We start from the raw sequence: 10,701 nt of genomic DNA, 5'->3' as shown, positions 1-10,701 counted from the left end.
GAGGCTTAACTTTGCAGAGACAACTAACTTATTTTGATTAGGGTTAATCAACTGTGCTTCAGATGTTAACATCAGGCTCAGCTACTTTTTCCTTAGAGCTGTCTAATTATCAAGCCATGAATCCTCACGACCAAAGTACGCTGCTCAGCCAGAGAAGTGGCTTGTCCTAAGTCCTTGGAGAGAAACTCAGGAGCACCTACCTACTTCGTTTTCAGTAAGAACACTTTAAGGGAGAACTTGAACAGACAGTGGCACTGGTGCTGGTCATTCTACTTTACAGCATGAGAAACGTGCTGTGATGTTGAAGGTTAATGTACCTGAACTGTATGTGTATCTAGGAAATTATTACTGTTGGCAGTTAAGATTCAGTCTTTTGGAATACACTGAGTGATAGATATCACAAGGTTTTTGGTTGGCTGATTTTACGCTTCTCTCACAAGAAAGATGTCAGTCTTCTAATGTATAACATGGAGGTTCAATCAATAAAAAGATATTTTATTCAAAAACATGATTTTTAAAATCAGGTTGATTGTAGTAAGGATTGACTGTGGGCTCTTTTCCCATATTTTCTTCTGTTTCAGCTCGTTTTTACATCCTGCCCTCTTGGTCACAATAGCCAGTAAAGAGAGGTTGTGCAGCTATTCCTCGTCTGTAGGACAAGTATAAACAAAAAATGTTTTAGACTGATGTAATTCATCTCTGTCTTAAGAAACTTAGTAGCTCAAGTCAGAATCAGTAAACGATACCACAAATTACTGAGGAGAGATTCATAATTAATGGAGAAACAGTTGCCAATTTTTCCTAATTAGATCACTACCTCTTAGGTCACATATACTTCCGTTTACAGCAACAACAAAAAAATCCCAATAAGCTAGCTAACACTAAATAAGGTTAAAAATCACCCTGTACTTAACAGTATCCTAGCCTGACAAATAAATGTGTCTAACACTAAATAAGGTTAAAAATCACCCTGTACTTAACAGTATCCTAGCCTGACAAATAAATGTGTCTAACACTAAATAAGGTTAAAAATCACCCTGTACTTAACAGTATCCTAGCCTGACAAATAAATGTGTCTTACTTGACCATTCTGCAGCGGTGTCTTGTTAGTCTCCTGTAGGCATCCTCTAGGTCTGTGACTTCTTGATGACTCCAGAGTCTCTCACCAACAGCACTTGCCCGAGGCCTAAAATTTAAACCACATATCCCCCAAGGCAGTTTAAATTCATGTTTTCTTCAAGAAGCAAACCACACACTTGGGCAAGTTTCTAGTGCTTTCCTGCTTGGGTGGAGAAGAGAAACTCAGGCACCTTAATTCACATGTCCTTCCTTAGATTCCATACCATAATCTTGGAGTAAGGTTAGTTGCATCCACATACTCTCCCCACAGGCAGGCTTCTCCACCAATGACAAGCTGTTTCTGTTCCTGAGTACCTAGATTACAATCAGTGGTGTAAGTTAGGTAGTTGCAACTTGAGGCTCACCTACAGAGGCGGTGCTGATTTCCAGTGTTAGCCTGGGGCAAGGTTTCTCTCTCGGAGTCAGGAGGACCTTGGGAGAAGTTTACAGCTGTGGCACAAAAAATGGTCAGAAACTTTATTGCCACAACTGACCCTGTGGTTCACAGACTATTTGTTAGCGTGTGTCAACTAATGTAGCAGGCCAGTAGTAAAGAGACCATTCTATTTTGGTTTTATGCAAACTTATTTGGACACCAGAAGCACTTCCCCTGGTTGCCTGGGAACAGTGTGCCAAGGAATGCAAGGTGGACTATGCTAGTGACCACCACTCCTGCCTTCAGTACCTATCTTTTGGTATCAAAGAGACTAGGTATCTACAGTAACTATGACTTTTTGATTCTCAGAAAATGCTTTTAGAGAAACAGTTCCTGATAGGCCTACAGTTTTGAAACTTTTTAAACACCAAAATACTTTTAATTAAAGGAAAGTGTATATTAAAGTCTAGTGTACAAAACTGGACAAAGCAGAACTGTTCTTAAGGGGGTTTGAGAGCCTGGAGCCCCACCACTCAGACATGCCCATCCCCAAGGATACCTCCTCCTCAGAACCCGAAAGCCACCGGACAGGACGTGATCCCTACTTAGGTGTCTGACATCGCAGAGAAAGCTCAGAGGAGAGACAAGGCTCATGCAATAGGCATCTTTAAATGCATGGTGACAAGTCGTGTCAGTGTAAGGGAATCTTACTTTAGAAGTTTTCTCATTTAGGAAAGAATACGGTTTCCTTCATGAAGTTTAAAATGATAACTGAGTTCAGTCTGTTGGATTATACACAAGAAAAATCAAGGGTCAAACATAAAAGGGAGGATAGTAGGTGGTACCTAGGTAAAGATTCCCTGGAGGGAGGGAAGGGTTTGAAAAACCTAACACATCAAGTAATGATCGTTGCTTCACTTACCTGCAAAGCGAAGAGGCTCCACAGAGTAGTACTGTTTCCAGTCTTCCCCATAATTGATCACATCTAAGTACCAAGGGGCAGAAATGATCACAGGGAAGCCATCTGCTGTAACTTTACTTAGTTTCATATGAAGGTTTCCCATTTTCCATACTTGAACTACTGTGCCTTGTGTAAGCTATTAAAGTTAAAAAAGAAATATGTATTAGGTCTTGCAGCTACAGCAGATGATATTAAAAGTCTAAGGCATTGTAGTTAATAACTTTCAAGATCCTTGAATAAAGCAATGCTTTCTTCTTTCCCCTTTCCTCTTTGAGGTAATATCTAATGCTATTTGTAATAAGGACTTAGACATTTCATCAAACCTTTTAATTTGTTACCTTTTGTCTATATACAATACCATGTAGATGTAATAAATTAAGGCTTTAGTCTCATTTCTACCACACTATTTTACTTACTTTGGAACTTAGAGGATGCCACTAACCCTTCTGGAAAGATAATACAAGTAGCTGGACTTTCAAATTTTCAGTTGCCCCAAAGGAAAATAAAGAATTCTGATTATGTCAGAGAGAAATGCCATTTAAAAGCTTAGAGTTCCTTCCATCCAAGGTGTTAGAGTATTAAGTCTCATATTATCAGAACCACACGCAGTATTAGTAACCTCTCACCTTGACTTCATCATCATAAACCTCTTGCCAGACTATGGATCTCTTGTTCATGGATGAAATCATATCCAAAACCCTACCATTGAAAAAATTACAAAGTTATTTCAGATCACAAACTTAGCAATGTGTGTAAAGAATGCACATTTTATACCAAAGACTGCAACACTGACAGATGCCTTTCAGTATGTGCATGCGAAGCTGCTTCTGTGTCCGACTGTCTGCGACCCCATGAACTATACAGTCCATGGAATTCTCCAGGCCAGAATACTGAAGTGGGTAGCCTTTCCCTTCTCCAGGGGATATTCCCAACCCAGGGATCAAACCCAGGTCTCCCGCATTGCAGGCAGATTCTATATCAGCTGAGCCACAAGGGAAGCCCCTTTTTACATTGGTAAAACAGAGCTTAAAAAATATTTAAAAAGTATGTAACCTATGCATGCGTGCTCAGTTGTGTCCAACTCTTTGTGACCCCAGGGACTGTAGCCCACCATGTTCCTCTGTCCATGGGATTTTCCAGGCAAGAATACTCGAATAGGTTATGATTTCTTCTTCCAGAGGATCTTCCTGAACCCACATCTCATGCACTGCAGGCAGATTCTTCACTGCTGAGCCATCGGGGACGCCCATGAAACCACATGTGCCGCGAGAAAGCCAACACTTACTATCTGGCTCTTTACAAAATAAGTTTACTACTCTTTACCAAAGGGCAGCACTGTCGGGTAGATCTTATCTGCAGGGATGGAAATGTTCTATGTGTGCACTTTCCAATATGGTAGCACTAGTCACATCTAGCTGTTGGCTGCAGAGCATGTGAAATGTGGCTAATGTGACTGAGGAACTGAGTTTTTAATTTTCTTCAAGTACAATTTAAATACAAACAGCCACATGTGGTTGTGGCTGCCATACCAGATAGCACAGGTATAGAGTAAAAGCAGCGCTGGAGTTGACAAAATGAATTCCAGGAGCTAGACGGTGACGAAGCCTTCACAGGGTAGCCTGGGTTTTCAGGTGAGCTCACAGAACAGGTAACCATTACCACCCTATGTCTCAACCGTTACTGCAGAAGGATTAGAGTCACCATGTTACTGATTTAGAGAGAATAATGGGTATTGCACCCTCCTTTATGATTTTTATCTGTACTTTGTGTAACAAAGATTATAACATGTACACTTTGAAAAGGAATGAAGAGAAAATGAGAAAATAAAATAGTACTAAATAAGAGCTTAAACTTTTACAAAAGGCACTGATGAAATAAAAAGTAGTAGGCTTTCAAGTAACTTACCTCTGCATATAGAAAGATTCCAGTTTCTCAATTTTTTTGCCAAAGCCTTTGCTCCTCATGAAATGCTGGACTGCTAGATTGGACTCCCTTAAACAAAAACAGTAATAAAAATTTCATTAGAAGTTCAATATGCCCAATCTTTTTAAAGCAACATATAACCCCAACATCATTTATACAGATGAAAATCTATTAAAGTTTGTAAAGAGTAAAATAAGCCTAATTATGACTAAATTAAACCTAAAATAAGCCTAATTATGCCTAAAGTAAGCCTAATTACACCTAAAATAAGTCTAAAATTTAATTATGAGTTATGTTAACTTTCCATTGCAAAAAAATTTTTTAGAAGCTGATATCCTGTAAAAATGGCCTTCCCTAAGCTCCCCCATCTTTCTCCCATCTCAAGCTATTTGCACAGAAGATTTTTACTAGAAAAATCTCTCCCACTTAATCATTACCCTCTTCACTAAAGCTATTCTTGTTCTCTAGTTTTTTTTTTTTTTTAATTCCCATTTTCTTCTGCACTTTAATTCTCCTTCCTACAGGCTTCTGTCAATAGCACCCATATGCACATTCTGTAAACAATTCACCGTCTTAGGAGTTGTAGTGCCAGGTTAACACCTCACATAGATGTTCCCCCAAGTCTTCCCTTTTCCCAGGGACACCTCTACACCTACTTCAAAGATAACACATTTTAGAAAGGGGTGGGGGGGCAGTTAACAGATTTTCATACCAACAACCAAAATTTACTTCATCTCCTCCCAGATGAATGAACTCATCTGGAAACACAGTACTAATTTCTTTGAAAAGTTTAGACAGGAAGCTGTAAGTTGAATTCAAAATAGGGTTTATAGGTCCAAAGGTCCCAGATGGCTCTCTCGCATAATAACATGGAGTCAGGATGTCTTTCTGGCCTAGAAGGAAACATGGAGAATCTTTGCTGAAGTAGTAGTTCAGTCACAAAGACAAGACTTTGCACATGATTATACTACTTTATTTTGTTGAAGATATACGTAAGAGATTTTATACAGAAAAAGATAAGCGTGTTTACTAAGAGTTACTTTGGTAATTTCTTCAGATAAGAAAAGGGAGAATTAATTTCTGAATACTGCCCCTGTCCCGCTTTCTTTCCATTTCCATCAGCCTCTCTGAGATTTTATCCATGTCAAATACTATCTCAAATATTAAGAGCTCCCAAATCTTCAGCTTGCCCCAATCCTTTTCCGCAAGTTTCAAACTGTATTTCAAATTCCCTGCCGAACACAATTAGCTTCACTTCAAATATACTCCAACAGGGCTTCCCCAATGGGTCAGAGGTAGAGAATCTGCCTGCCAACGCAGGAGACACAGGTTCGATCCCTGGTCTGGGAAGATCCCGTATGCGGAGCAAGTAGGCCCCTGCGCCACAACTCCTGAGCCCGCCTGCCGCGAGCAGAGGAGCCCCCGCCTGCTGCAACCAGGGAAAAGCCTGCATAGCACAAAGACCCATCACAACCCAAATAAATACAATTAAAAAAATACAATCCAGCAGAAACCAAAGTCTGTGCCCCAAACTCCTTCTGCAGCTTCCCAATTTCCACATTCTGGTCCACGAGCCCCCATCCCACCGAGTCTCTCGTCCCCTCCTGCTGGAGTCAGCCAGTCGCCAAGTTCCATGGACTGTATTTCCAGAATGTCTCTCAGTTCTATATATTATTTGCCATCCCTGTTATCAGCATTCTGCTCTCGGACCTCACTTCCCATCTGTCGCATTCACGTAGGGCTCCCTGCACTGTGGCCCCTGCCATGTCTCTCTTCTGCTCTGCAGCTTTCACTGGCTTCCATGTGTCCTGACAAAGCACAAACTCCTCCCCCAAGGCCTACCATGCTACTTTTCAGACTCATTTCCCACTATTCTCCATGTCTATTCTAATAATACTTATTGAACAATTATAAATGCTAGGTGCAGTATTATCTGCTTTATATTCATTTTTTAAACTTCAAAAAACATGACATGATAGCTACTACTAATATACCATTTTAGAGATGGGAAGTCTCAGAATGAGATGTTCTATAACTTGCCCAAGGTCACTCAGTTTATAAATGCCAGAAAGTGAAAAGTGAAAGTGATAGTCATTCAGCTATGTCCCATGACTTGCAACCCATGGACTATAGTCTGCCTGACTTCTCTGTCCATGAAATTCTCCAGGCAAGAATACTAGAGTGGGTTGCCATGCCCTTCTCCAGGGGATCTTCACAACCCAGGGATCAAACCTGGGTCTCGTGCATCGCAGGCAGATTCTTTACCATCTGAGCCACCAGGGAAACCCATAAGTGCCAGAAGCAGTATTCGAATCCCAGGCAGCCTAGCTCCAGAAGCAGTTCTTAAGCACCCAGTAGTAAAGAATCCGCCCACAATGCAGGAGACCCCAGTTTGATTCCTGGGTGGGAAAGATCCCCTGGGACAGGGACAGGCTACCCACTCCTGTATTCATGGGCTTTCCTGGTTGCTCAAATGGTAAAGAACTCGCTTGCAATATGGAAGACATGGGTTCAATCAGGGGTTGGGAAGATCCGCTGGAGAACAGCATGGCAACCCACTCCAGTATTCTCGCCTGGAGAATCCTGATGGGCAGTGGAGCCTGGCGGGCCACAGCCCATGCGGTTTCAAAGAGTCGGACACGACTGGGAGGCTAAGCAAAACATAACATAGTACATACTGCTCTCTCCCGCGCTGCCCTCCAGCTAAATGCCTTTCCTGTATCCCCTCTACCAGAAACAAGAATGTATTCTCTGATGTCTCAAGCACATTTTAGGTGTTACTTCATTCATGTAACTCTTTAACTCACATATCACATTCTACTTGTTTTCTTGTTTTCTTTTATCCCTTGTGTTTATACTTTAGGCAATGCCTAGATACAGTGACCTGCTCACAATAGACATATAATAGTTACTGAATTACAACCATCAATAGTGCTACCTTTGTGCAAATCACAAGTAATAACAAAATAAGCAAACACCAAGTCATGAGACGCAGGAGCACACATGTTCACTTTTAGCGACTCATAAAGCACACTCCTTACCTTTTCCCCAAGATGCTGTGTGGCCAGGGCTATCAAATTCTGGCAGGATGCGAATCCCTCGTAATTGGGCATATTCAATCACTGTACGGACATCGTTTGGTGTATAAACATGAGACAAAGAATAGCTTCCCTGTAAAAGTAACATTTATTAAAATTAAAATGTATGAGCTGTTTACAGTTCTGTTGTACTTTGATATCTGCCAGCAGACTTTTCAGGTATCACAAAGTATTAAACTTTTATGTGATGTTGGGGGACTCATTTAAATTATCTGTTTACTGTATCTTATCAGTAAGCTCTCAGCCCACTTCGGGTTAATTCCAGATTTATTGACAGAACTATCTACTGACAGAGCCAGCACCTTGATTTAGCAATGTGTACCATCACAATATTTCAACCTCATGTGACCGTATGACAAAACAGAAATAAAATGTTCGACTCCAAAGTGAGAATTCTGAATATATTGCCCTTGTCAGTTTTAGAATCAAAATTCACACATTATTACAAAACATAGCTGTTGGCGTTCAAGATCACTTTAATTACTGCCAGCAGCAAAATTCCCCTTGAGATGCCCTGGTTTTTTGTTTTTCATTATTACCTTTGGTCCTGTTTTTTGTTCTTGAAAAATTAGAACTCAGTATCAGTGGTAAATAAAGGTCCATTCAAAGTGTTACTATGGCATATCTCTCAAGGTATAAATATATAAATATAAATAAATACTCAACTCCTTAAAAAGTAATCTTGCCTTCCCCAACCCCAACAACAAATCTGTATTGAATCAAGACCCGATCTAAGTTTATAGTAAACACATGGGACAGAAGAACAAATTGACACTGGAAAGGCAATCAACAAAACCCAGATTGTGGAAAACTATAGGACAAATCGAGCTTCATATGCTCAATGAAACTAATACATTAAAAGAAAAATAAAAAGACATGGTCAGGAATGGGCAACCATACAACAGATGTGTTAACTGACCACAACGTATGGAGTTTATTTGCATCCCACTGCAAATAAAAATTTTTTTTAAAGAAAAAGGCTCTTGGGGAAACATGAATAATGATTGGCTATCTGGATTATTACTAAATTTTTAGCTGTGATAATGAGTTATTTTTAAACAGGCCTTTTTACTAATAAGAGATGATGTCTGAGATTACCTTCAAAATAATGGTGGAGGGGATATAGGTGTTGTAGGATTGGCCATTACTTAAGTATTGAAGCTGAGTGATGAAGAAATGGGAATTCATTAGATTCTACTTCTGTATATGTTTGAAGCTTTCCCTATCAAAAGCAAACAAGAACAGGAGTGCTGCTAGGATTTCAATCCAAACTACATCAAAACTTTAAGGAAAGCTTCGGAATTGTGACCAGAGGCCTCATCTAGGGTCTTGGCTCTGCCCCTTCATAACTACAACTCTGCATGACACAGGCAGCCTCTCTTGCGGTCAGTGACCAGCTCTGTAGCACAGGGGATCCAGTGAGACGCTGCAAGGCTTGCTCCCCGCTTCACTGGTCTATAATTCAGTCAGTTTGAACACTTCTAACACTACCATTATTTTCTACGAAGGAGCCATTATCTCTACAAAGAAGCCATTATCTCTGAAGATTCCCTACTTCATACAGTTTTTTAGAGAGAAAAGAAGTTGTCATTTACAGAATTGAGAACAATTCTGTTTAAAACACTTACACAGTTGGGCTACTTGATAAATATAATTTTTTAACTTTATGTTAATCACAAAGGCTCCAGGTCTCCTACATCCATTAAGCTTTTAAATTTTTATTTGTATAGCCCCATAAATGTTTACATTTATGATAACAATTACAAAAGCAGACCAGTTTTGTGGACCTAAAATGCTCAGCAATAGCATATTAAAAATTTTAAACCATGAATATCTAACTTTTACACCTAAATTCTATCCATAATAAGAAACACTTAAGCTGCAAACTTCTAAGGAAACCATACCCAAAATTTTTGTACATCAACAACAATAACGTGAATTACTCACTTTATTGCTTAATTCAGGAAAAGTGATGCTCTGATAAGGGAAAGACTGGTCATCCACGATGTGCCAGTGGAGAACATTAAACTTATTAAAAGCCATGGCATCCTGCAAGCGAACAGGTTGAAAATTTATACACCTTTAAACCACAATGAGATTATCAACTCATACCTGTCAGAATGGCTATCATCAAAAAGGACACAACAAATGTTGCTGGGAATGTGGAGAAAAGGGAGCCCTCGTAAACTCCTGATGGGAATGTACATTGGTACAGTCAACAGTTTGGAGGTTTCTCAAAAGACTAAAAGTAAAACTTACCATATGACCCAGCAATTCCACCTCTTGGTATATATAACCCAAAAAAACAAGAAAATTAATCTGAAAAGATACATGCACCCCAGTGTTCATAGCTGCATCATTTACAATTGCCAAGATACAGAAGCAACCCATGTGTTCATTAGCAGATGAATGGGTAAAGATGTAGTGTATGTATATACAATGGGATTCTACTCTGCAATAGAAAAGAATGAAATTTTGCTATCTACGAGATAGATGGACTTGGAGGACATTGTACCAAGTAAAGTAGGTTATACAGAGAAAGATAAATACTAGGATATCACTTGTATGTGGAATCTAAAAAATACAACAAACTAGTGACTATAATAAGAAAGAAGCAGACTCACAGAAAGAACAAACCCAGTGGGGAGAGGAAAGGGAAAAATAATTACATACCACAGATATACATTCCAATTTATTAATACTTACTATATCCAGGATTGTTCCCAACGTGCTTGTTTCCTTTGAAATTTTCCTTTTCAACAAGGGAAGGATGTGAAGAAGTATAAATTTCTTTTCACTTTTCAAAAAGCCTATACACAATTCATATTACAAATTAAAGCTGTAACTTTGCCCTACTGGAAGAGAAGGGCAGAAAAGCTGTAACTTCTGCCCTACTAGGCAGAAGAGCTGCCTTACAGCTCATGAATTCCCAGTAGCTCTTGACTACCACTACTGCAGAGTTTGGGAATAGAGCAGAGGAAAAATGGGATTTACAATTCCCACAATTCTGAGATTTGAGTGCCAACTCTTTCTTACAAATGAAAGAAATTCAGTACACAAACAGCACAAATCCAATTAACATTCTCAGAAATTTGGGGGCACTGACACTGATTTTATGTACAACCTGGAGGAGTAAACAATATAATACGTATAAGTATAAAAGATGACATGAAGGAAATGGAAAATAAGCGGAGAGACTTTTCCTATCAGAGAAGCAGAACATA

General features: G+C 39.5%; 1 protein-coding gene across 2 annotated transcripts in view; it reads right to left on the bottom strand.

The window, feature by feature from the left end:
* Window positions 1–475: 475 nt before the first annotated feature.
* LOC133046654 (beta-hexosaminidase subunit beta-like) overlaps window positions 476–10,701 on the bottom strand; it is a 34,707-nt gene continuing 24,481 nt past the window's right edge. Inside the window, exons 5-13 of one of the 2 annotated variants that reach the window (XM_061129540.1) lie at window positions 9,425–9,526; window positions 7,421–7,550; window positions 5,092–5,272; window positions 4,362–4,448; window positions 3,083–3,155; window positions 2,418–2,592; window positions 1,344–1,434; window positions 1,082–1,186; window positions 476–649 (exon numbers count right to left, since the gene is read on the bottom strand). In XM_061129540.1, coding sequence (XP_060985523.1) covers window positions 589–649; window positions 1,082–1,186; window positions 1,344–1,434; window positions 2,418–2,592; window positions 3,083–3,155; window positions 4,362–4,448; window positions 5,092–5,272; window positions 7,421–7,550; window positions 9,425–9,526 — 1,005 coding nt within the window. In that variant the 3' untranslated portion in view covers window positions 476–588. The remainder of the gene's footprint in view (window positions 650–1,081; window positions 1,187–1,343; window positions 1,435–2,417; window positions 2,593–3,082; window positions 3,156–4,361; window positions 4,449–5,091; window positions 5,273–7,420; window positions 7,551–9,424; window positions 9,527–10,701) is intronic. The other variant, XM_061129539.1, reaches the window with a different exon arrangement.

The sequence above is a fragment of the Dama dama genome, chromosome 25 (assembly GCF_033118175.1).
Source record: "Dama dama isolate Ldn47 chromosome 25, ASM3311817v1, whole genome shotgun sequence".
Lineage (NCBI taxonomy): Eukaryota > Metazoa > Chordata > Mammalia > Artiodactyla > Cervidae > Dama > Dama dama.
Note: the sequence above shows the minus strand (reverse complement) of the source record. Positions and strands in the feature narration are given on the sequence as shown.